The sequence below is a fragment of the Poecilia latipinna genome, unplaced genomic scaffold (genome assembly GCF_001443285.1).
Source record: "Poecilia latipinna isolate Pla-1442-1.1 unplaced genomic scaffold, P_latipinna-1.0 Scaffold3287, whole genome shotgun sequence".
Classification (NCBI taxonomy): Eukaryota; Metazoa; Chordata; class Actinopteri; order Cyprinodontiformes; family Poeciliidae; genus Poecilia; species Poecilia latipinna.
This window is the reverse complement of record NW_015115903.1, coordinates 4,542-31,654: the sequence shown is the minus strand read 5'-3', so window position 1 is coordinate 31,654 and position 27,113 is coordinate 4,542. Positions and strand designations below refer to the sequence as shown.

Here is a 27,113-nt window from a genome sequence, read left to right as displayed (position 1 = left end):
AACTCTTACAGATTTTAGGAATTCCTGACTAACAATGTAATGGGGATTTTCTAATTTTGCAACAAAAATATTCTTTAAAAACAATTAATAATTGAAAGTGAAAACTGCTAAACATCTAATTAACCCATCAGAGCTGGTTTTGACTTGTTACTTTTTTATTGTGATTCTATATCCTGCAAAGACTAAGCACTCGTCCTCAATAATGTAAATATAACCTGTATGTTTGAACCGAGGCTCAATGCTCTGCAGACCTGTTAGGTTTCTGATCACAAATAATAAATTAATTATCTGACAACTTGAAATAACTGAAGCTGTAAACAGTTTAGTAAAAAAACACATTTATTTGCAAACAGTTTCTTCTGGAAGGAAGAATTTGCACATTTTCCTTCCTGTTCTTCACTCTTCATAAAAGAACAGCCAACACATTTCCAGGGAGAAATAATCTGGAACTACTCCGTGACAGAATGTAACTCTGGACCCTAGACGTGAAATGAAATCACACGAGGAGACAAACGATGAAATGGCAGATTTTCAGTTCAGCTGGAGTTTGTCTTCACAGACTTCACCGACGATTCTGGACTCTGCAGGAATTTCTGAAAAAGAGAAAAGAAGTCGAACAAGAGATGAAGATGTCAGTTTCTATCTGAAACTGTTTCCAATTCAGAATCATCAAGAAATTCTGCATTTGAGAGAAAAGTATTGACCTTTTCAACCTGAACAGCAGTCTGGTCTTTGCCTTTTATTTTGAAAGTATGGAGTTATTTCACCGTTTATGTATCACCTGGACAACTACAGATCAGCTCCATTTTAAAACCAAGTGTGGAAAAAACAATCCAAGATTAAAATGAGATTCTTCAAAGTAAAATATGTGAACTTTGGTGCCTGCATTTAGTTCATTAGGTTTTCTATAATACTTTTATTGCTTTTTCTGGTCTTTAATTTTAAGTTATTTTGTCTCATTTCAAGTGTATTTATGTATTTACACTAGAAACTAAACCAAAAATACTTGGTGAGATTTAGTTTTTGCAGTGAAATAGATGTTTGTTGTGGATTGTAATTCACAGATGACTGCCACAAAATAAGCCATCAGGACTCTAAAGCTGAGCGTGTTTCTATCTGATCGCCTTCATTGATCCGGTATTAAACTGAACACACACACACACACACACACACACACACACACACACACACACACACAGCTCACCTGAAGGTTCTCGTAATGTTTCAGAGTTTTGCAGTGGCTGATTTCTGCTGCCTTGGCTCCAGTGAAGAACCGACTGCACACCTTGCAGAAGAATCCCGTCTTTGGGACCAAATACTCCAGACCTGTTCAGAACCAAAAACCCACAGTGTCATTTCTGAACACGTCTGATCAAAACACATCACTGGTTTATCATGGAAGGTTTCATACCAACTGCTGCACTCGGGTCATACGGAGGCAGCGGCTTCTTCACGCTCTCCTCTCTGGTGTCTTCGGCTTTTTTTGTCTTTTCTGTGTGAGAAATAAAACATTTTAACATGTGGAACAAAAAGTGGCGGTGAAAAAACTGCAGCTGAAACAAACGCCGAGTGTTTTCACCTTTCTGCAGGACATCTGGCAGCTGTTCTGTCGCTCCGCTGGTCACAGCCGAAGTCTCTGGTTCTGCTAAAGAGAAAAATAAAGAAACAATCACAACGATGTCAGTCATGAAACAAGTACAACACAAAGTGACCACCTTCATACGCCATTTGGTCAGAAACAACCAATCAGAGCCAGGAGGAGGGTCTTAGCGCTGTCAATCACTCTCGTGCTCACCCCTTCCAGCTTGCTCTTTGCTAAGCTACAGCTGTTCATAACAACATAACCTGCCACAAATGTGAAGGCTAGCTAGCATAGCCCCTGAAGATAAACGTTTTTCCCAGAACGGTAAGTTGTTCCTCTTCCTTTAGCACACTGAGCAACGTGTACACAAGGTTGATTGGCAGCGCTAAGGTCCTCCTCCTCACTGACTGGTTGCTTTTGGTCCGGATTGGTAGATTTCTTCAAGTGATCTTTTCAAAGACTATCAGTCTCATATTACTGTTATGACATCGTAACAATTTTAACAACAATGGAAAAAAAAATATTTTTATTTATAAGCTACACAATGATATGCATTATTACAATAATGTTTTTGAGACAATAATCAAGCAATATCATATAAATGGTATAATAATAATGATAGTAATGCAAGAACACTTTGTAGAATGAACTTTAAAATCTGATGATGATTTAACAGCAGAATGGGAAAACATTTTAAATACCCAAAGTAAAAAAAACAATTAATAAAATGAATTATGANGCAAAACTNTCCTTCAAAAAAGTTGATACCAAAACCACCAGACTTTTGTCATCCAGAGAAAAATGATAAATCATGCAAATGTAAATTATTGAGCTTGTTTTAATTTATCATGTGATTAATTGATTTATTGCTTATTGTGACAGGCCTACACGCTGAACTTGTTTGTGCTTATTTTCCTTACCTGGAGCTTCGTTCATGTTCTCATCCTGGCTCTGCTGCGGTTTGTTTGACTCCTCATTCGGTGCCTCGCTCTTCTCCTCGTTCTGCTCCTTATGCTCCTCGTTCTTTGCCTCATGCTCCTCGCTCTGCTTCTCGTTCTTCTCCTCATTCTTCTCTTTGTTCTTCTCGTTCTGCTCATTCTTCTCATTCTTTGCCTCATGCTCCTCGTTCTGCGCCTCGTCGTGGTCAGCTGGGCTGCTCCTGCTGCTGCTCTCTTCTTCAGCCACCGCTGTGCTGCTGCAGGTGGACGGAGCTGGAACTGCAGGAGCTGAGGAGGTGGAAACAGGCTCAACGTCGAGGCTTGAAGGGAGCGCGGCGTCTGAGGAGAAACACCAGAGGTCAGGAAACCAAACTAGAGCTGAAAATAATGATTATTCTGTCAGTCAGACAGAACGATACCGAGTCATTCACCAGCAGAGTGAAACTACGGTTTCTTTAGTTGTACCTGGGTCAGGTTTCATGCAGTCATCTGATTGTCGGTCCGCTGTCTCACTTGGATCTGTGTGGACGTGTGAATCTTCTGGAGGGGCGTCTCCGTCATCCGGGTCCTGACCGGACTCCAAACTGCTCACAGCCTCAGCAGTTGGACTTTCCACATGTTCTGGTTCTTTCTCGTCAGATTCTTTCTGCTGGGTCGCTGTGGCCTCCACAGAAATCTCCTGGAGGAAGGAGAACAGTTTTATTATTTGGGCTGGAATGAAAGATTATTTTAGTTATCAATTAATCTACAGATAATTCTGATGATTAATTGGATAAGAATATTGGCACAATTTACATATTTATATTTTAGCTTTTTTTAATACAATAGAAATACATTTAAAATATGACAATAAACACTTCATTGTCCAAAATACAATAACAGCATTCATTTAGTGTATACTTAATTATTTGTAGGAAAGGAAACTTCCTCAGTTTTGGGTAGAAGATGTTTAAGGTCTTGCTTATCTCAAGTACCAAATGTAAATATTTTTTAGACATTTTTTTGTTTAAATACTGCTCTAAGCGTATTTTTCTTTCAATAAAATACCTTTTTTGAGTCTGCATACTCCCGTTAACGACTAATCGATTAGTAAATTAGCTGATGATTATTTCAATAATCGAATCTCACGATAAATCTGATTAATTGTTTCAGCCCGAGTTGTTAAGAGGATGTTAGTTTTGCACATCTCCTGAAACAAATAAAAAAGATAAATAAATATTTAAATTCCTGTTAATGACAATAACTCAAAGTGTAAACCTAAAAAAAATGTAGGTGAAAGTCTAAGCTTATTAAATTTTGAGTTATTTTACCGTTTTATGTGCCAGTATAATATTTTTACTTAATCTATTAAAAACAAAATCATTACCTGAAAACTTCTTAGCAAACAAATTAATCAAAGTCTGAAACAGAAACGTTCAGCTCTACCATGTGTTCCTCCTCCTGTTCAGTTGGAGGCGCTGTTTCGCCTTCATCTGACGTTTCCATGGAAACCGCAGCATCAGGAAGTTCTGTCACGTCTCCAAGCTCATCGACGGTGACAAAGTCGCTCATGTTGAAGGGGAAGTCGTCCTCCTCCGGCTCCTCCGGTTCCTCCTGACAGGAAACAGAACAGAGTTTTCCAGATGAACTTTCTGCAGCAGCTGATCCAGGATGTGACCTTTGACCTCTCACCTTTCGTCTTTCAGCTTCTCTGTAGCGTTCGTCCCTCTGCCTGTAACTCTCCAGCCTGTAGGACGACCTTGACCCAAATGACCTGTCGTAACTTCTCCTCCTCTCCCTCCGATCCAGCCTCCTCCTCTCCCACTCCTTCTTCTCCCACTCCCTTCTTTCTCTCCTCTCCATCTCCCTCTCTCTCTCCCTCCTCTCCCTTTCCTTCCTCTCCTTCTCTTTCTTCATCTCCCACTCTTTTCTCTCCCTGTCTAGTTTTTTCGCCTCCTCGTCTTTTCCTTCTGCGGTGTCTATCGCGTCCTCTGCCGTTTTCTCCTGATCCTCCTGCTCCCGTTTCGTTTGCCCCTGGTCTTCACTGGGAGGCGCCGCCATCTTGTTAGCCGTTCTTGTTCTGCACTCCTCCAGCAGAGCGTTAACCATAGCCTGAGTCATCTGAAACCAAACAAAGACGTTAAACTGGGGCTGCAAAGTTATCAATTAATGAGTTCTATTTTACAGAACGTATCGATTAATGGTTCTGTTGTATCTAAAGGGCAGATCGTCTTTCCATAACATGGAGTAAATTTTCATAATATTCTGAAGTTTAAAAATAATTTTAACCTTATTTTGTGTCAGTTGTGTTAAATACTGAGTGAATAATAAAAACATTTAGGATTTCTCACATTAAGACATATTTATAAAATATAACAAAACAGAAACTTCCTAGTTGCTGAATAGACACATAAAAAATTAAAAGAATAGATATATATATGCTTTTCCTCTTGAAGGAACGCTAAAACTTCGCTCTACGAAGTGCATTAACTCACGACAGCCCTCAATAATCAACCTGATTGTTTTTTTTTTCCTCCATTTTTCTGTCATCACTCCATCATCGCCTCTGCAGCACATTAATAATTTTTGTTGAGAAGTTGAGGCTCTTTGTCGTCCCCCATCATCTGCCATCTTTATTTCTGTACTAACTGGCAAAACTTAATGAACTGCAGCACCCTCTGCTGGATGGCAGCCAAATTACAACACTAAAAAGTCCAAGCGAATCTTGTCAATAAACTAGAACTAATTTTAATCTAATAAACCATTAATTGACAATTGATTTGGAGTAGACAAATTGTTAGCATCCTGATGTTAAACCTTGTTCGTCAGTAGAGCAGCTGCAGCTTCAGGTTGTCTTACCTTGGGCAGCTCAGGCATGGGCATCTCTGGGGAAACTGATCCAGCATAGGAGCTGGGAGCTTGTGTCTCTTCAACATTCTCCACTTCTGATTCACCGGCGTCTTCGTGAACTTCTGTGTTTTCAGCATCACCAGCATCTTCATCGGGTTTAGCGTCCGATGCAGGCGAAGACACAGAAACTCCGAGGTCCTCCTCTTCCTCCTCCACACAATCGTCTTTACCCTCCATTTCCGCCAGATTTTCTTCCTCCGTTTTCTCTTCTGTTTTTGTGTTTTCATCTTCATCTTTCTCTGGCGGATCTTCACAATGATCTGGTTGCGATTCTGCGTCTTGTTCAGAAGGTTCTGCTGCCGCTTGGGTGTCTTCTGGAGGTTTATCCTACAGCGCACACACACACACACACAGGAAACACCATCAAACAAGCATTTCTACATCTTTTCACCCGGAAGGTTTCTAGCTACTGACCTCAGCTGTCTCACAGCATGCAGGGATGATTTTGGTCGGTGGCTGAGCTTTGGGGTCTGCTTTGCGGTAGAAGACCAGAGGGTTGTTTTGGATGATGCAGGGAAACATCAGGAAGCGTTTGTACACAGACAAGGCCATGGCTGTGGTGGCCATCTCACAAATGATCTAATCAGAACAACAAAACACGACATTTAGTCACATTTTCAAAACAAATTCATGAAGCTTGGAGTTTAAGAAATAAGTAATCTTGACTTCTAACCATGCTGTTGACCACAAGAAACTTGATGACCGTCCCAAAGCGGCGCATCAGTTTCAGGACCTCGGTGGAGCTACCGGGCGAGTCTGGAACGTTTTTGATCACCACCAAACTGTTCCACCCAACCGGAGCAGAACCGTCCTGTGAAACAGAGAGCAGGAGGAACATAAACGAACAAGCCAGGCAGTCTCTAATGGGAAAATAACAGGAGTTACAGCAGTAGAATATGCACCAATGGATCCAGTGATCCTGTGAAGAGATTATAAAGAGCCACCTGTGGAGGAGAGGATTCGATGAGTTTTGGTTCGCTGCTAAACTCAAAAATCTGTATGAAATGAAAACAAAATCTAACAGAAAGGAACGGATTTCCTACCGGAGTGCTGAGTCCGATCTGCTTTTTGACCAGTGTCATTTTCACCTCCGTGTCCTTAAACATGGCAGGCTTGAAGCTGTGGACCTTCACGAGCTCCTCTGCAACTTCAAGGTCAGGAAATGACACAAGAGCCTGACAGGAAAACACAGGATGGTGAACGTCATCTTCACATGGCCTGAGAAAGAAACCTGAAACCGCTGCACCAGTGTTAGACCACAAACTAAAAGGTTAGCTAAAACAGTAATCATAAACATTAGTTCAGCTAACACGCTATATGGCTTTAGCAGAATATAACTTGAGTGGAAGCTAATGCTAAAGCTCCAAATTTAACCAGGTTTACACCCAGACAGTATATCGCCCTCCACAGGATCAAATTTGTTTTTGCACCCCTAGATGTGTGGTTTTGCTTCAGGAAGTGATTCTTTGCAGCAAACCTTTTACTTGTGGTTTTAGTTTTATTGTTCAGTTTTGCTTGCTGAACAATTAGCAAAACTGGTTGTTCAGTTATGCCTGAAACAAATGTTGCTTTTGTGTCAGATTGAAGAACCAAACAGCAGTTTTCATACTGATCATTCTGAAAAAGAAAAGAATGACGAAAGCATCCAGCTACACGAGATGCTCAGGACGTTAGAGTCAAGTCAAAATTATTTTAAAGATCTTCCCTGCTTGATCAGGAAATTCAGGAAGTCTTTCAGTATGTAAAAGAAATTAAAAAATAAAAATGTCACAATCAAAGACAGAACTTCTGTTTGTAAAATGCATGAGGGCGCAGCATGCTAACCTTTCCGACGTGTTTAGCCAGGATGATGTCAGATGGCGCTCCCACGGACTGGACAAGCTCAGCGACGTCAGCGTCTGACCAGCCGCTGTCAGGAAGTCCTGTGACCAACACGTTCCACTTCTGCTGTGGAAAACGGTGGCCAAGATCAGAAGATGTCTGCTGTGTTTTAGCTTTGTATTTCTCTAGGGCTGCAGCTGAAGATCACTTTAGTTATCGATTATTCTATCAATTATTCTGACGAATAATCAGATTTAAAAACCGGCCCATTCTGCAGATATTTAATTTTATACAATATTAGAAATACATTTTAAAACTGCAAATAAATTCAATTCCTTTTTTAAATAAGAAAAAATTATAGCATCCCTTTAGTGAACGGTTGAATGACTGAGTTATTCAATAAGTGGCTTTTATTAGAGTCTATATATTCTAATGAACAATTAATTGATTATAAAACTAGTTGACGATTATTTCAGTAATCGATTCGTTTCGATTAATCATTTCAGGACTGCATTTAACTCAACTCATACATTAACAAGCCACAGCTGCAAAAGGCTGCATTACAGTGTAGATAAGAACCATCAGAAGATAACTTTACTCTACAGGTTTTAAAGAAATTATACCAATAAATTATAACAAAAAATTAGGACATTTGACAATGATGATTTTGTCATCAGATACCTGATCGGACGTCTTCTGGTCAGTTTCACCGCCTGCTGAAAGGAGTCAGAAAAGCAGGAGGTGAAGAAAAAATGGCAATCTGCACTAGTGACTGTAGTTGCAAATGAAATAAGTTACTAAATTATTGCAGTGATGTTCAAATGTGCACTTTTTCCTGTCAGTTTCAGTTTTTACTGGATGTCAAAATCCACAGATATTTCCTACCTGAGGTGTTCCCAGCTGACTCTTTGTCTTTTTCTGCTTCAGCTTTGCTGTGAGGAGAAAAAACAGTTCAGTGAATGTCGACTGTTCAGTTTGAGAAGTTAAAAACTAAAACCATGACCAACCTGTTGGCTTCAGAAAGCTGAGCATCTTCAGGTTTCTGTCAGAAGAAAAACAAGAAGGGATAAAATAAATAAATCAGATTATTCCAATTTGAAATTACAAACAGTTTTCACTGGGTTAGAGAAAGCAAAAAATTACTGAACTACGTGAATCAATTAAGGTTTTACCAAAGCCTTAATTGATATTTTCTAGTTATTTAAACCCGAAACCTGCTTTTAAAATGCACACAAACAGATACAACCAAATACAAATCAATAAGTAACTTGGGGTTAAGTTTCCTCTGCAAAACAGAACATCAGGCTCCTCTTCTTTAGACTAAGAACAAGACGCCACTAACAGGAGGAAGTAAAACATCGACATTAAGTATTAGCATCTATTAGTCTTCCATTAATATACCATTATCAATGTATCACTTGAAAATGGTGTCAATAAAACGATATAATCGTTTATCGCAATAATCACTGGGATGATCTGTTAATGTGATAGGCTTGGACAGTTGTAGATGATGTGGAAATCATAACTGAAATCTAAGGAGTTTAAACAAAAGTTTTGTCAGAAATTTTTATTTCAGCAGCTGAGCTTTGCTCCTTGTACCTTGGCGACTAAAGCGGTGATCGGCTGTTCCCTGATGCAGAGCTCTGATGCAGACGCCAGAGCCTGAGCGTCCTCCGTCTTCATCATGCACACAGACGCCTGCAGCAGATCAGAGTGTCAGTCGTGACGCGTCAGCCACAGGAAGTGATGCATTTGCTGCTTTTTTTCCCCTTTAACATGTGAGCTGACCTTTTGCCCTTGGCCCTTCTCGCTTTCCTCCTCAGAGCAAGGCAGGAGAATCACGTTGTTGATCTTCCCAAAAGAACTGACCAAGTCAGTCACTTCCTGTTCGGTTGCATCGATTGGAATGCCAGTCAGATAAACGAGGCGGTCGGCAAACGGCGCGCCCTGAGAGGCTGGACCTGCCACCTTCTTCTTCTTCTTCACTGGTAGATTTTTAGCAGCCTGGAAACAGAGAAATCTTCCTTTAAACATCACCAGCTAACCAGATTACAGTCATTTTAAACAGTTAATTTAAAACAAATGATTTATTTCCCTTACAACAAAGAACATTTAGGTTTTAGTGTTTCTTTTGCACAGATAGAACAGACAAACTTGCCACCTTGGTTGTTTTCGTTGCAGGTTTTAGTGCCGGCTTGGTGGTTTTAGTGGAGGGTTTTGTGGCCGCATGTTTGGATCCGTGACCCAATGCAGAGGAGGAAAGGTTTCTGCTTCTGTCGGCCGAGCTTTTGGTTAAAGCATCATCATGAGGATGCCTCACACCATGGTGGTGGTAACCTCCTGCAGAAAAGCAGCAAAAATAACAAAAATACACATCAATGATGAGAAGTAAAACTATTAAACCACTGATTCAATCCAACCTGCTGGTTTCCTGATTGGAAAACATTTTCATTTGGATCAAATTTTGCACAAACTTGTGTTAAATGGATGGCACAGAATTCAGCTCTAAGATTTTTTTATTTATTTATTATTTTTAAATAGATTGTTGATATAATGTAAAATATATGCAGTAATTTGAATTTATATCAACTGATTCCCATCGAAATAAAGAACATGAGATATTTGCAAATTTTAAATGTATAATGTTTCCAATTCAGTACAATTTTAATTTGCAGAAAGTTTAAAATCAGCTCTGCAAACAACGAAGAGCCCACTGCACTGAACCCCATTGAAAACCTCACGGTTATTCCACCAAATATTGACTTCTGAGTTAAAACATCAGTATTGTTGTTTCTAAATTATTGCATTATTAGAGATTTGAAAGCACTAAATCTTTTTCCTCATTTCTCATTTTCTGAAAATAAATCTTTGCTTGGAATTTTGGAGACATGTTGTCAGTAGTCCATAGGTTAAAAGAACAATGTTCATTTTACTCAATCATATAACTGAAAAAAGCAAAATGAGAGCAACTGATCATTTTAAGTGGTCTCTTAATTTTTCCCAGAGTTGTATAAACTATTGGACCTTCAACCTCAACTGGATGCAAAAACTTCCTTCAATGAAATTCAAGTGCATAACCTGAAATTTCAATACTTACACAGATGGATAATCAAAATATGCTGAAGTCAAAAATGCTTAATGTGCAGTTCTACAATGAACAGAGCAGAGCAGTAAAATACGGAGACTAACCTGATGACTCTCTATGTCTCCTGTCAGGCCAGGGCTCTCGGTGGGAATAACGTGGGCCGTGTGAGCCAGAGTAGGGATATTTATTCCAGTGACCGTGGTCTTAAAATGGCAGAAACAGGAAGTTGGGATAAGCAACAATACACACGAATTCACTGCGTCTTTGTCACGTCAATGAAGATTTTCTAGGTCAGTTTAGAACATAAACAGCAAACATCAAACAGCTTCACATTTAAATCACAGAGAGGTTTTATTGACATGTTAAACCTGAAATGAGGGCTACCTGTGTGGTAGTGGGGCCGTGGATGCCGGGGGGGAGAGTAAGGCCTCCCATGAGGCCGGTGCATGAAGGGCTCTCTGCGGTATTTGCCATGAGGGGAAGTTGGAGAGCGAGAGTGGGACCGAGGTGCAGAACCGAATGGGGAACGGCTGCCATATCGCCAGCTCCGACTGGAAAAAAACACCAGAAACCTCACTGATAAAAGAGCCAACTTAAAGCTTAAAAACGACAAGGCATCACATACTGGGGCTAGAGTCAGGCAGACACACAGGCAATAATACTGACTCAACAATCTGGGAGGTTAAACAACCATTTTTACATAAAAACTCAAGACGGAAACTCAGAAAAATTCCCTAAATTTAACTAAGTTTTATGACATTCCACCTGGCTATGCAGACTGGAGGTGTTGATACTTGTACACTGAGTGAAGAACAGCCAGCCTGTCTGTTTATGGAGGCATCTGAGCAACACAGTAAAATCTGAGGAGGTTCAATCACAGCAAAGAATCTGCAAACTTAAAAGGTTTGCATTAGGACAAAAGCGAGTAAAACCTTCATTTAAGTCAGTTTTCTTCTAATTATCGTGTCAAGAACTTTCATGTTTAACACCATAACTGAGGCCTGTCTAAGATAAACTTTAAGATAAAGTTCATGTGTTCCTTGTAACTTCTCTTAGCAGTGAAGTCTTGACATTGTGGTGATTTTCCTTGGTCGTCATTTTAAAAATGTTTTTAGATCAGGAATAAGTACTTATTGTATTTTTATTGTGAAAAATTTCATATCATGTTAAGAATTTAGATTTTTTGCAAAGATGGCTGTATCATCAGGAGTGTTACTTTTTACACTTTTCTCTACTATTGGGTCCATAAGAGGGTAAAAAAACCATAACAAAAATGATTAAATGCAGTTACTGATAAGAATTACACTTTTTATGCCCATTTTAAAGTGGCGATGTTTATCAGGGTGATATTTTAGGTTTGAGGGTCTTTGACATCACAACTGAAAAGAGTTGCAAATACTTTGTCACTTTTAATCTTATAATAATAAATTCCTCAAAAAATCAAGTTAAAATCTTACACCAATATTCCCCAAACCTATTTTACATGTTGTCTGATCTGCAATAACATTTGTTTTTCTTTTTAATCTGCATCTTTAGTTTACTAGCCTGGTATAATATGCCATCGAATTGTTCACATAAGGTTGTATCATCATGATTTATGTTCTGTTGTGGATTATTTATCCCATCCTGATCCCTGATAAGTAAAACCAAAGGACAGAAAGAGGCTGGCTTTCCTTTTTACCTTCATTCTACCTGTTTTGGTCTAGATAAGTGACAAAGTGACCCCAACGGGCTTCCTCTGCTGTGGAAGTTCAACTAACCTTGGTAGATTTGGTTTCCAGTCAGGGTACCTTCAAACAAACACACACAGGATGTGTTACTCAGGAGGTTGTGGAATAAATTCAAACAAAGGTGCAGATTAAGAATGAATAAAAAACACTTTAGCTTTAAAGCTGCTTGAATAATAATCACAAATACTGTCAGGACTGATGTAATGCTTGTTGCTACTGTGTGCTGATACTGAAGTTGTGCTACAGGTACAAAGCGATCAGCAGCATGCTGAAATGTCCTCACTTGTTGCGCAGGTCTCTGCAGGCGGCTGTGTGATCAACAGTGTTAATATGGTCAACCCAGTCCTGGAGTTGAAAAAACAAGGCAGATAAGAACATGGCCGTCACAGAAACAGAGGGGGGAAAAAAACAGCCAACAGAGTCACATGAACGAAGGTTGATGTTACATCATCTTTACCGAACCCGACATGTTTCCGGCACATCTCCGCCGGGTTCTAACAGGAGATCCCGTCCACAGACAGACAAACTTAACTTTGATCGTGTCCATGTCCACTTATCCCTTTATTTTCTGCAGCAATGTTTAACAGTCTATTTTCCACCACAGCTTAGAATGAGTGTGATTTGTCATCAAGATGAAAAACAATTATTTGTGTGAAACATTTCAGGCCTGCAATCGACAAGAATCACATAAATCAATCAATCTGATTGACGACCAAATAAGTCAAGATTTCTGAGCATTTAGTTTTTCCTCTGCTCTCAAAGATGAAGGTCCGGTTGGCTGGGGTGAACATATACACTACTCACAAAAAGTTAGGAATGTCTGACTTCCTGATCAGACATCAGATTGATAACCTTTACACCTCAACTTAAGCAGGCCATTTCCAGAGTCTAATCTTACTTTATTTAATACATTACATGCTGTTCCATTAAGTGATTGACCCAGAATTACCCACTGAACCTTCTGGTCGTAGTTAAAGCATTCCTGTTCTTACACATTTGAAGTCATTTGATGAAGTAGATGCAACGGGAATCATTAATGATGATTAAACTTTAAGAAAAGTCGGAAGCTTCAGCATAAAAAAAGTCGACTCGTCAACAAGACGAGTCACTGTCAAAAAGTGATTTATGCTCAAAAACATGAGTTAGAGATATTTAGAACTTTTGAGATGAAGAAACTACAATTACACTAAATGTCTAAATGAATCCTTTGCTTTCATGATGCAACATCACTCTAGCATGAACTGTTTATGGTTCTCTGAAACCTCCACCGAAAGTCGAATATGCCCGACTTTCTGTGAGTAGTGCATCTTACAAAACTATTCTCGTCTCATATTGGCAACAGTTAAGCCAACATTGAAAGGTACCTATTCTTTGGTCAATGTTTATATGACACAGTATATAAAAATCACTAACCAAAACAAAACGCATTAATTACATTTGAAAAGCTATAGTCAGTTTTTGGAGCTGGGTTGGTGTTGGGTATTCGTGAGCAGCCGTTTTATCTGCTATAGACGGCGGTCACAGTGATTTCCTGCTGGGTAACCAGGACAAAAATCACCAAAGATTAGATTTAAAGCAGTTTGAATTAATCTAAGATTTTTTTCAAAACATTTTGCAGTGTCATTTTTTAAACTAAATAGCGTTTATTTTCATTTATTAACTAGAACCTAACTTTTATTACCATTACCTGGCTAAAAATATTAGCCTATTCCTGCAGAAAAGGTAAATGGTTTTCACTTTCACTACAATATTTGAAGTTATTTTAGGAAAAAACAAACAACAGAACTGCCATTCTGGAGACACAGTGCTGATAATCAGGTGTCATTACAATACTAAGTAACCGTATTAGATAAAAACGCTCAAAAAATGTGGTAGGTAAAAGTTGTAAAGCCTTGGTTGGACTCCTTTTAGATGTTTAAAATCTACTATTATTAGTAGTCTTATGACTCCATTAGAAATCTCCCATGATTCTCTATGTTTACATTGCTCTCATTGCTGTCTACTGGAGGTAAGATAATGACTACTCATAATCATTCAACACAACCCAGCTATGTTTACAAAAAAACCTTAAATTTTTTCAAATAATTCAGATAATTAATTTGGCTACAAACAATTCCACTATAAATTCCCATTTAGTTTTTGTAAGACAGCCAAGAGATTCTCCAAAATTATGACATGCAACAGATGAACAGACGTTTTTTCATGAAAACTTTGTTCCACTCTATGAAAAAGGAAAACCAAACATCAACTATTGTGTAATTTTCTACATGTATGATCATATTAAAGACACACAAAGCCACATAAAACACATGTGGCTTTACACATCACATGTAATCAGAATCTGAAAACATAATTTTGGAACATAAAAATTAATCTTTTTTCTTTTCATAATCACTATCTGTCCTGGCCACTTTTACATGACGTATTAAGAACTTCTTTACCAAAGAAAATGCGTCTAAAATGCTGCACCCTTAAAATGCCAACAAGAACTGAATTCCCAGCTTGTAAATAGTAACAGTGGAAAATTGCAGCACACCAGAACTGTCATATTTGAACAGGTTGCATTTTTTCCTGACCTTTTTACTACAAATGAGGTCAACAGATATCCTTTCTACCACTCAAACAGTCATTACAGTTTGCCTCAAGGGAGCTTAAGAACGCTACGTCATCGTATTTATCATACTGACCATGGAGAAGCCTGGTTTGCTTCATTTAAAAACAGAAATCAACTAAAGCAATCCTGGGGAAACGGAAAACATTTTACCATTCAAGGACCATTCATCTGCCTTGTTTTGCCATTTTAGGTCATTTAATTATTGGCCTCCGAGTTAAAAAAAAAAGGTGAGCATTAGAAAAAGAAAAGAAACTGCAAGAAGAGAAATAGAGGTTTAGTAGCCGAAACCATCCCATCTTTCTGCAGATGTATCATAGCAGACTCATCAAAGTCCATTTTATTATTCAAGGATACCTCATCCTATCTACCAACATTTATTTTAAGGTCTAGAGAGAGAAAATGTATCACAAGTCCAAGTTTCCGGTATGCCAAGGTAATAGAACGACTACTTTCTTAGAGACGTTTCACCTCCTCTCGTCCAAATTACTTCTTCAGTTCTGAACATGGTTGGGAGTAACAGGTTTATAAATCGTAGAAAGAACAGTCACACCTCTAGGGCTGCTGAGGTCATTTAATGGGCTGTTAAATTCACAAACTGGTCCGTTAAGGCCGTGCCAGTCAATTACCTCCCTTTATTCAGTTTTATGTCTGGGTCATTATGACTTAACGAGCCAAAAAACGTCGCTAACGAGATGTTTTGGTCAATGTCAATGGCTGTTATTAATCAATCCCCAATCTAGCTCTAAATTATTTACATACTTAAGGAAACTAAAGAAGGGAGCTTAAGACAAGCACATATAAGGTATTGCAAAATGTCTTCATGAAATGACTCTTAAAAAAAAGAGTCAAACTGACTTTAGTGTTTTAAAGGAATATTCTGGACATTAGTATGATGACATGTTAGCACTCACCTTTTCCTGGTCACACTGAATGTGACACAGGGAGCAGGTATGGGGAAACACCTTTGGAGACACCGCTGCGAAATCGCTTATCATGGTAGGCGTAGGCAACTTCTTGCTACTGCCATGTCTTGAAGCAGATGAAGAAGAGGGAGAACGTCTTGACGAATCCTCACTCCTGGTTTCAGATGGCAGCCGCTGTTTAGATTCCACTTGTCGGTAGTCTCTGTCTAAATTACGAGTTTTAGGCAATGGTGCAAATTCTCTCACTGGTGATCGGCTGTTCTTGCGCTTTTCGCAGCTTGTCTTGCGATAGTCCCTGTCTCCGTGTTTGATTGGCTCCTTGTGCTCTACATGAACATGACGTCTTTCAGTTTTATCCACCTTCGACACTGACGAGGAAGTTGCAGTTGGAAGCATTTTAACAGTCCTTTCACTAGAAAGCTGCTCCCTTTTAAAAGTCTCTCGGGTACCACTCTCTTCCGTCCCACGACTGGCATGTCCATAGTCAATGACCTTCCCGGCTGTCTGCGTAACAGTAAGAAGGCTGGGTACTTCCGCTGAGTGTGACTGTGAAGAGCCAGTAGGAGTCACATTGTGAGAATATGAAGAAGAGGAGGTAGAGCTCACAGATTTTTGCTTGCCTGATTTCTTGAGTTGGATGTCACGGAGTATGAACGGTAAAGTATCTGGCGTTAACTGATCGTCCGGGTAATGACTCAGCACCTCCAAGTCGTCGTTTGAAAGTCCAAAGCTAGCCAAGATGCTTCCCGCGCTCTCTGGCGTGTACAAACCCTGACCTTCCATCCTACCTCCATCACCACGAGGTTGTCGAGTTTGAGGAGCTGGTGAGTCACTTATGGGGGGATTCCAGTTTAGTATTCTGGCTCCTGATTGGCTGCCCTGAGGCTGCTGCTGCTGTGTTGCCGCAAAGAGTTTGGTTGGAGGTTGGTAGTTTGACCAGTCGACTCCAGACTGATTATCTGCTGGAAGCAACACTGGGTTGGAACCATAGCTTCCATGTTGACCAATCCCTGTACCTTGGTTTTGATGTTGGTTCGATTGATTCATTAGATCCATCTGTCGGTGATCCATATCCCTGGTGCCCCTGATGGAAAGGGCAGACTCTAGCTCATCGGGGAGTTGGTTGGGACGAGGAAACTGGAACCCCATTCCTTGCATGTTGGGGTGATTTGGATGCTGACTTGCAGATGGCGGATGATGAGTCGGCCTCGATGCATTTACAAAAGGCTGGGAGCCCTGTTGTTGAGATTGCTGGTGATACATTGCAGCAGACCGACTTGCAGAAATCCGTCTGTTTGTGTTTCCCTCTAGGCCAAACGTCGACACTTGCTGCCGAGTCAAAAGACTCAGGAGGGCAAGGTGAGGAGGTAATACTGCTGTGAAATCACACCGGTGGCCCAAAACGATAGACGCTAGAACAGCAATCTGCCGGAGAGCGATCTGTGTTTGAGTCTGTATCTGAGCAAGTCGAAGAGCAGCAACCGCAGGTCCAAAAATGAAATGGGGCTCTCTGGTGGGGCAGCCGATGGAGAGGGTAGCACTGCGCTCCGAACACAGGGTTGGAGCAAGGAGTAAACCGTTACAGTCTTTGTGCACAGCGAGGCTGAGGTGGAAAGCAGAAATATACTATTATAATTATTCAGATCAAGAGTAGCCATCATGCCAAGTCTTCTTTTTTTTTTCCCCATTAAACCTATTTAAAATTAAAGCAGTGTCTCCAACAAAAAGAAATATGGTCATCCTACTTTCTTTAAGTGATATCTAATATCTAATGATATCTAATCTAACCTATTAATGTCTGCACATTAATGAGCCAATCAATAACTTGCCTCAAATGTTTAATTTTATTAATGATTCCAAAAGCTTCTTATGCATACATAACCAGGCAATAGATAAAACAGTGCTTGTTCAAACTGTCTAAACACAACTTAGATCAAATTACAAAGAAACAATAGTGAATTCATAATTCAAACAGAAAATAATGATGAGCAAATCAAAAATGGCTGCTACAAACAAATCTGATAATTTGGGATTAAAAGAACAAATTGGACATTAATGACACTAATCACCTAAAATAATACAGTAAGTTGCATAAAAAAAAAACTTTTATATGTCAGCTTGCTTGGCCTTAACACATCTTGTAAGACATGCAGAGTCCACTGACAGATTTAAGACTGTGGTCAGACATGACGATGATAGCCAGCTTTTTTTTTTGTTTTACAGACCTCATTTAATATGCATCTTCTGCAAACCTGGACCCTACATTGTCTAAATGTACTGTTGTCTCTAACTTAACAATATCAACTTATAAATCCTAAATTACTGCAACTCCAGTCCTCAAGTGCCAACTTTTGGATGCATTTTCTGCTCCAACATACCTGAATCAAATACATTTTTAACCTCTGAGCCTTTGTGAAACTTGCTGATGTGCAGAAGGATTTATTTTGACTCTTGTGTCCTGGAGCAGGGATGTATCCAAAATGATTGAAGGCTGTAATTGCAGACCTTTGCTCTAGAAACTTACCAATGCCAGTACTTAGATGCTTCTTGGTTCTTTTCCACCACCAAAACCACTATCTAGTAATACACTGGTGCATGACGGCATCTCTACTTATTCCTTGGTTAAGATTTCATTACAATACTCTGAGAAATGTTCCTCATGGTGCATAGTGCGCCATGGTCAGTTCATCAGTCAAGTGTCATAAACCAATGTCTTGCATAGAGAGATGTTTCCCTTGCTCCAATAAACTCAGTCAAATAATTGAGACATTTCAGGGCCTCTGAAGAATTTATTAATACACCGAGAATAAAATGCAACCATTTGACTGGGCTTGCTTGGAGCAGGTATTGTGCATTCAGGACACCGGCTCTTGGCAGTGAATGAGAGACTAACCAATGTAAAATTTTATGTGCATCATTTATTTTTGCCATTATTTTTTGCTTTTTGATATTTTCAGTATACCAAAACTGATACTGCTCTGTAGGAGTACTTTAAAAACACTTCAAGTTAATAATCAGCAATAAAGACTGTGCTGTAAATATTAAAATACCATAATCTAAAAATAGTAATCATAAAACTTAAAGACTTATGAGCAAGGTAGATTATTTTCTTGATATTTCAGGTCAGTAAATATGTTATTATTCAGCTGAAATGCTAACGTCATAATGCACTAAGTCAGATAAAATTTTTAATTTCTTGTATCAAAATTTACAGGACTGGACTGAATTTGTTTGGTGCTTACGTGTCGTTAAAGTATCAGGTCATAAGCTGTGTGTCAAAACACACATTGTATCAGCTACAAGTCAGTGATACTCAAATCTTGTTTTCTGACAGGAATGCCCTACATTTCAGAGAGCCACACTGCAATAAATAAAAGTAGTAACTGAAAATGAGGATAAAAATAAATAATTCAATCATCATTATTTTGAGATGCCAATCTGCTCAGTCTCTGCAGGCAGTAACTTTACTGTTCAGGATCTTAATGCTCTTACAGTGTGCCATTTGCAACTGTATGAAGCAAAAAAAAAAATGAGAATGTAAGACTGATTACTGACTGATTCTGTATCAGAATACAAATCCTGATTGGAGTGTTCCTATTTTCAAGAGGAACCGCAATAGATGAACATGGAGCAACCTGCACACACATGCAGAAAAAAAGTCACTGATTGGTACTTCAGCTGTTTTCAGAGGATTCACCCTGTGTTAACTGGAATCAAGTTTTCTAGAAGAAAAGAATTAATGAGTAAATAGTCTAATTTCTCTACTAATTAACCAAAAAACACTAAATTCGTATTATTGGACAGCAAATGAATCTCCCAGAATTGCTGCAGGGCAGTGGGATCCCCCTCACAGACAGCAGAAAAGAAAGGAAGTAGTGAACCAAGGAAGTCAATGAGCTCGCTGGTAAGTTAATTGTCTAAAAGAAAAGAAAATGCAAAGTGCACCATAAATAACCAGGTCACTCAGAAGCACACATGTATTGAGAAAGAGGGAGGGAGTTTGCTTGAATTGGACAAATAAAGTCCTGTAATACTCCTAACTAATTTATTATTAAAGCATTTTGCCATTGTTCTGTCTTTACTATTTCCTCAATATTTTAAATATCAGAGTCTTCTGTCTCTAAATGTCTGTAGAGTTAGGAGCTCATCCACATCGATGTATATCAGTGGTCCCCAAAGTCAGTCCTGGAGGGCCGGCATCCTGCATGTTTTAGTTCTCTCCCTGGTTTAGCGCACCTGGATCAAATGATGGCTCATTAGAGACCTAAGAAAAACAATGATATGCTGAAAAGGTTCTTACTACCACCAGGAAGAGAACTAAAACATACAGGATGCCGGACCTCCAGGACCGACTTTGGGGACCACTGATGTATATTCTCATCCCAAAACAAACATCACTGCATGGCGGAGTGACTCAAATCTCGCGAGAAGAGGGAATAGTTCAGCAGGGAGCGGTCAGTCATTATATGTGCTTTCCGCAGATTGAAAATACAGCCACTTTTTCAATTAAAGTTTATGCAATATTCTTTAACAAATGGCATGATACATAGCAAGAAAATGTAATTTACAGAAAGAGTTAACAGTAGCGGGCAAACCTGCGCAGCCCCACACATCCCACCAGCCATTTTGTGGGGCTCCCATGGCTAGCTGGCTAATGCTAGCCACAACGTAGTTCGCTACTATACAATACTGCCATCAGTACGTGCTCTAGATATTAAATAAATACCTTCACCAATGTGTTGACCTCAATCTTTGTTAATACGGGAATCTCTTGACTGTTTTGTGCCGTTAGCCATGACAACGAATCTTCTGTGTTCCGCCATAAACGCCCACTGAATTAGCTTCCGTCTGAGTTTTTCAGAATAAAAGTCAACCAAGTCTTTATTTGATTTTACTTCTATATCACCCCTTTTCCTATAATCTGCTAATGAGTCCAGTATTCCACGCAGAATCTTTTAAAATTCCTCTGGAATCAAAGTAAGATTACTATCAGGTCAACCATCTGTCTGGATAACAACACAGGAGCAGGAATTAAGTTTAACAGGAATCAGAAACGAGGTTTAATCTTTACAAAGGGGAGTTTAAAGTCTAAACCATAGATTCCCCCCACACACATTTTTAAATATCCAATTATTGTAATTTTGTTTCACATCATTCACTGCATAAAACATTTATACACTAAATGATTGGCACCATTTCTGTGTACATTGGGCTGAAAAATGATCAGGAATTTAAAGAGGAATTGTGGTGGGTTTACTTCCCTATTACCAAACTTAAATACATTTAGATTATATAAAAACCCCTCAAATGTGACTTAATCATGCAGATTCATTGAACAGTAAATTCCTTTCTGCTCAAATGCTAGCAAAAAAGTACATAAAAACAAAAATAAATGTGACAATAATGCTAATGACAAGGTTAAACCTAGAATATTTCCCTCTAAATATAGAGTACAGTGTTCAATGTCACAGTGTTCAAGCACAACAGACCATTTATAGCTTTAACAAAACAGCTTTATAAAGCATTCATGTCAACTGTCTCTAACTGTTGCTCTGTGGTGCAGATTTGAAAAATCTGAGATTGGGAATCATTTTATAATTCATTTATTTGTTAAAACAAGAGTTTGCCTTGTTTTACAGGACAGTGCATCTGCTGTACCTTATGGCATTGGGCCAATCTGACACATCCATTTTCAACATCCTAAACAATAAAACAAATTCTCACGAGCTCCAGATACCAAAATTATGATTATCCGCTTAAAATAGTTACCAGATTCTTCCAACAGTAAAGGTCACATTATCTAAGCCTGTGTTGTCCAGCTATGCCTTCATGATTTATTAAATATTTTACTGCTGGGATGTTTCTGAAGGGTTAAGGCAATGGGGTCAGGGTTGGTTTTTCATCTGTCTCCGCTTGAACTTGTTGTGATTCCTTGTTTTGTTACTGGGTTATTTTTAAGGAAGTGAACTGAGGAGAATGTTTTTTTATAAGGTTGGGTTTTGATCTTACTGGCATTTGACTCAGGAGATACATAAACTACACTGACTGTGCGAGTCCAACACAGTTAATCATATACATTTGTTATTAAAACATTAGCAAGCCTTTTTATGTCAAAAAGAGCTAAATTTGTATTTTAGATTGAACGTAGCATAGACTGTTGTTCAATAATATGCGGTAAATATATTTTAAAGGTTCACCAAAGAGTCAAAGTCGGTGTTTTCATTTGTGTCCTTACCACATGAATGAAAGTAAGAATAAAGTTTAAGATATTGCTAATAAATGTGGTTCTAAAAGTCCAAATTCAATGAGTTCTGCACTTTATCATTATTTACTAAAGATTAAATGATAATGAAATAATTTTAGAACCTGACAAACAAACGACAAGAAATTTATTTTTATCATCACTATAAGCTGTGGTATAAATGAATCTAAAATACTACAACCTTCACTCAAAGAAGTAGTAGTTTCTATCAAAAAGGAAGAAACAAAACATCATATTTACTGCTGACACATAAGCAGCAAATATTACATAAACAGATGTTTGTTGTAAATAAATACACAACAAATTTTCTAAAAAGCGCTTCACATCATACATAGCAAGATTATGTCAGTAACACCAAGGAGCATATATTCACAAATTATACAAACCCAATCCCTGTCACTAATCAGTGACTATCCAGGTATTTTATACTCATCTGACAAATGTAGGATTGTATTTACGACATAATGTAACATCCGCCATTGCTGCCTCATCAAACAAATGAAAACAAAATGAGGAAAAGTTAAAGTGGGGGCATTAATATGTTTTCCAGGCACATAGTACCATTTTATGACATAATCAAGTAATTATGTTAATTTAATTTGTTATGAAAATAGTATAAATATCAAATATGATTTAAAAGAAAACATTCCCTCCAAGTTTCAACACCTTGAAATTGGGCTTCTGTCTCTTTAAAAACTCCACCTTCAGGAAGACATCATTCCAGATACACTGAGAAGTAGTTAATAGTTATGAGTTCAGCTGATGTGCAGTTCCACCAGGTGTTTGCTAATTGCTTCTGGCTAGTCTGAAGGAGCTCAGTGGGGGTAGTTGTGAGGGTTTCCTGCTCTGTGAGGCAGAAACTAGGAAGCTCAGAGGAGGAGATGAGTCTCGAAGGCGGAGCTAGGTCCAGCCAAGCGTTTTGCACAGCTAAATGGCTGACATGGAGATGAAAGTATTTCTCAAACATTCATAAAGGAATCAATGCAAAACTCCAGGTATGTTTTTGATGATGGAATAACATTATTACTTGATGTAACGCTCAAAAAAGTAATTTTTTCCTCTTTAAGGTGAAAAATAAATAAATTAAAACACTGATGTGACATTTTCCAAGAGCAAAATCTGATGATCAACTTTCTGTTGTCTTTCTCTACAGGCATTTTATTCTGCTTCCATAAGAGCAGTTTGATTTTTACTACTGTGAAATTCATGTGGACACACAGTGAATACGACACACATGCAGTTTTGAGAGTTTGGCCGCGTTTTGGGACCTTCACAGAAATCCTTCTGGTAAACACTCCTCTCCTTTCTGCATGTAAGATCAGGCTCCTACTATGATTTGTGTCTTATGACATCTTAGATTCCCCCAGACGGACACCTCTTGTCATAAAGCTGTCTTTGATTTCTGGCGGTTGCATCATGGGGAGCGCTCTCCAGAGGGCGTGATTTACCACTGCCATTCCTCTGGAGTCAATGTACATTTGACTTGAGACATTATCCAGCAGTCATCGAAGGTTGTGGTAATGCCACACGGCTTGCTGCTGCCAAAGAGGCCATCTTGAAAAAGTGGAGAGCTGCACATGAGTTTATTAATGCTACAAGCACATGGGAGAGCTCTGACATGCTGGAGTACCAGGCAGTCAAGGCAGGAGCGTCACTGTTACCTGTTTGTTTATTAAAACATTTAAAATATTTTAGGTCATGTGCACTAGCATAGCAAGCTGGAATTTAGCCGTTAATTGTCTTGTAAAATCAGCAAACATATCTGATAAAATGGAGTAGAAAACTTTTCACACCATGATTACTTTATAATAGATCTGTCTGCTCTGGTAGAGAACCCAAAAATTACTCTCAAGGAAAACTATTACTAATTCAACATATTTTTTTTAACTTAAGCAAAAAGTAGTAATACTTAATACTTAGTAAACTAATACAGTAAGTAATGCGTATGTATAGAAGAACAGGGTAAAATATTCAGTGTTTCCTGCATCGTTTTTACCTTCAGATCTCAGCAGATGGACGCTAACATCAGATTTGGGATTTCACTTTTCTCCTGAAAGCTAGCTTTTAGCATCAAGTGACGAAATTTAACGATATTCATGGAATTCCTGAAAAACTCTAAAATTAATTTTATTCAACAAAGAATGGAGTCTGTCAAAAGACAGCAAAGTATGTAAAAAGAACATCAACTATACTGCTTTCTATAATCAATGGAAAACAAATTACTGACTGGGCCAGAAGGTCAAGATAATATTAATGACTTTAATCATAAACTTGTCTGGAGAGACAAAAATCACACACAAAAACACCCACATTGCTCCTTCAGGAATAGAAATGATGGCAGAGTTGAAGCCGGTCTGCAGAGCGGATTGTGTCGTGACCCGGAGCCAGAGAAGGGCGATAGATCAGACAGAGTGCTTCCCACATGTCTGCCTATAATTAGTTGTGCTTCATGCACACATATTCTTTAAAATGGTCATTTAATCAAGTTATCGTGGTGTCAAATAAAACCACATCTACATGCACAGCTAAACAAAATCAGTGTCTGTACACTGTAAAACATTTGATGGTGGTTTAATTTGAAAATGAAAGTCCAGCTGCTGCTATGAAAATGCAATTTAAGTCAACAAGAAAATTGCTTTGGTTTTAACTCAGAAGTTAAAGTTCATGAAGTTGATTTAACAAGAGACAAGTGGTCTAAACTGTTTTTTAAGTTCATTAATCTTGAATTGTGAGTTTTAACTTAATGCTGCAATTTAAACCAAATAATTATTTCACAATATGCAAGAAAAAAAAAAACTGCCCTCTCCCAGTTAAAGGTCACATTTCTCTGTTATTTCACTCACATTATCAAGTTAAAATAACTACGTATTTTCCTCTAGAATAATTTAAATTCTTATTTCAAATTGAATGAAAATATTTATGATCTGATAATGAATTTTATTAAACGTCACACTGAATTCAGCTCAGAAACATTTAGTGAGAGGAGGATATAAAACCAAACATTTTCCTTAATAAAACACCAGAGTCAGATCAATGTAACGCATCTCCATCTCAGGATACAAAAACATGCCGCTAAGCATTCTGGGAAAGAGTTCCCACTCCTGTCTTTTTCTTCTTTCAGGTTTTTTAAATGCTAACCTAAAAACTCCTTTATTCAACTCTGGGAGGTTTGACAAAATGAATAAAAAGTTAACACAACTTACTACTGTAAGTTAATCTTTCACTAACTCACACATTTATGTTCAAAATCTAAAACTCACTAAATTTATTTGACTTCAAGAGAAGAAGACAGTAGACACAACTAAATGCGGCTCAAATGTTTTACAGTGTAGAAGTCCAAAACTCTCCAGATATCTGATTTCATGTTTGACGGTACAACATCGTGTGTTTTGTATGCACACTTAGTCTCCGTCCATAATATTTAATTGCTGCCTTGTGAACAGGTTCTGATTCCTTCAAAGGTCGTCAAAGTTGATCCACTGCGTTTACCAGCGGCAGAAATCTTCTGTCACTATGCTGAGATTAAGGAGCGACATTAAAGCTTCCTCAGGTGACAAATGCTTTAAACCTCTGTTGACAGTCACTGTTGACTTGGCTTGTGTTGACAGAAACTTATGAACAACTTGACTGACTGCAATTAACTTACCGGTTAAATGATGTTTAGGAGAAACAAGCTGCCATGTCACAGTAAGCAATTAATCAATTAACTCATTATAAGTTAAAATGACTTAAATAATTGTTTGTTTTTCCTCTTTTCTTTCTCTGTTTCTACTAAAAACTGGATGATAAAAGGTTTCAGTTTGGCAGATTTGTTTACAGAGACTTCAGTATTGATTTTATTTGTTGCTTTAGTTGTTTTGTTTATTTATTTTGGATATTTAAGCTGTCTTCCAGTTCCAACTTATTCTAAAGTTCACTATAAATTAAAACATATTGATTTGTCAGCGGGTATGATTGCATTATTTAGCCTTTAAGAAAAAAAAAAAAATCAAATTTGAAAATGTTTTATTGATCCCAAAGACAAATATTGATTCAAATTCTTCAGAGATGCCATTATGCTGCTCTTTCTTGGTAGATTCAAGACAGATAAGAAAAATAACATTTTATTAATGGGTCTAATGATCTTTTTATGCTGAACTTGGTCATTATTGGGTGTTTAATTTCAGGTAGAGAAAGAGTTTTATTCCTTTCTGGGTTTTGCCATGTCTGACCACAATCTCAGCCATAAAGCACATTTTAAATGGGGTTAAACAAGTGCATTTTAAAAAATTTTTTTTTTTTACATCTGTTGGTCATGAATAACTATTGAACATTATGTCATTTTTGGTTTTTTTTTTCTTTACATTTTTAAATGATCTGCATAGCAGATCACCTTGGGATGAAACCTCTACACAGCCTTTCAGCACCACCAAGTGGTGAAATCATTTTAACAGAAAGTAAGGAAGCATTCATCATGCCGAGGTGGGTCAACCTTCACGTATCTGCATAGAGCAGCATCAGATAAGGTCTTTTTCTTTACCTTTTAAAAAGGAAAACCTTTAAGCAGGTATAAAACATGCTTTTCATACAGAAAACATTTTGGTATTCATTAATTTTTTAGGATATTTTGACATTAAATGTCATCAATATCATCATAATTAAGTAACTGCGCCATGAGGTTAAAAAGCAACACACAACTTCTCAACCTTTGTAAAGTAACTTCGTAACTGCTTGATTTAAAAAGACCAAATATAAAAAAAAATCTGATTTATTAATTAATATTTAGTATCTCTGTAAAAACCTTACTCATTCACTGTTTTCATTTCTGTTTTCTGACTTTGAAACAACATAATTACATCTAACTTCATCATAATTACAAATAACTTCGTCATTATTACAAATAACTTCGTCATTATTACAAATAACTTCGTCATCTGTCCGCACTGCAATAGTTTTTAAAACAAATTTTTGTATTTGATAACAAAATATACTATATTTTTAAAAGAAAAAATGTCTGGTGTCAAAGACGTGATGACAATTTTAATGACTCATTCTTTCTAAATATCATTGCTCCATTACTCACCGATCAGTTGCTTTTTTAAGAGACGGCTTCTTTTTCTGCATCTTCTGCATCTCCAAACGACTCTGGAAACTTCAATCATAATCCTTTAAATTTGCACTGGTTCTGTTTTACAGCACAGAAAGCTGAGTGCAGATATAAAAACAAAGCTTAAACTTAAAACAAAGCTTTTGGAAACCTGGTCAAAGAAAAAACCTTGTTGGCTGAGTG

General features: G+C 38.0%; 1 protein-coding gene across 1 annotated transcript; it reads right to left on the bottom strand.

Annotated features, from left to right (window-relative positions):
* Positions 1-321: 321 nt before the first annotated feature.
* Positions 322-27,113, bottom strand: LOC106940583 (uncharacterized). The gene is made up of 26 exons (XM_015023363.1): positions 26,907-27,113; positions 15,571-17,185; positions 12,329-12,390; positions 12,076-12,105; positions 10,700-10,866; positions 10,420-10,518; positions 9,392-9,570; positions 9,019-9,234; positions 8,830-8,928; positions 8,238-8,272; positions 8,116-8,162; positions 7,912-7,946; positions 7,234-7,356; positions 6,453-6,584; positions 6,312-6,353; positions 6,083-6,220; positions 5,824-5,988; positions 5,359-5,736; positions 4,192-4,620; positions 3,946-4,113; positions 2,986-3,199; positions 2,503-2,859; positions 1,580-1,645; positions 1,412-1,492; positions 1,205-1,326; positions 322-593 (listed from the first exon to the last, which is right to left on the bottom strand). The coding sequence occupies exons 1-26, from the start codon at positions 26,954-26,956 to the stop codon at positions 537-539; spliced, it is 5,106 nt and encodes a 1,701-aa protein (XP_014878849.1). The 5' UTR covers positions 26,957-27,113; the 3' UTR covers positions 322-536.

Excerpts from the sequence above, each read along its gene's own strand:
- LOC106940583 (XM_015023363.1), bottom strand. The coding sequence starts at position 26,956 with ATGCAGAAGATGCAGAAAAAGAAGCCGTCTCTTAAAAAAGCAACTGAT. Across the intron at positions 12,391-15,570 it reads TTCAGTGTGACCAGGAAAAG|GACTGGGTTGACCATATTAA; the intron begins GTGAGTGCTAAC and ends TTTCAACTCCAG. Across the intron at positions 9,571-10,419 it reads GAGACATAGAGAGTCATCAG|GAGGTTACCACCACCATGGT; the intron begins GTTAGTCTCCGT and ends GCTTTTCTGCAG.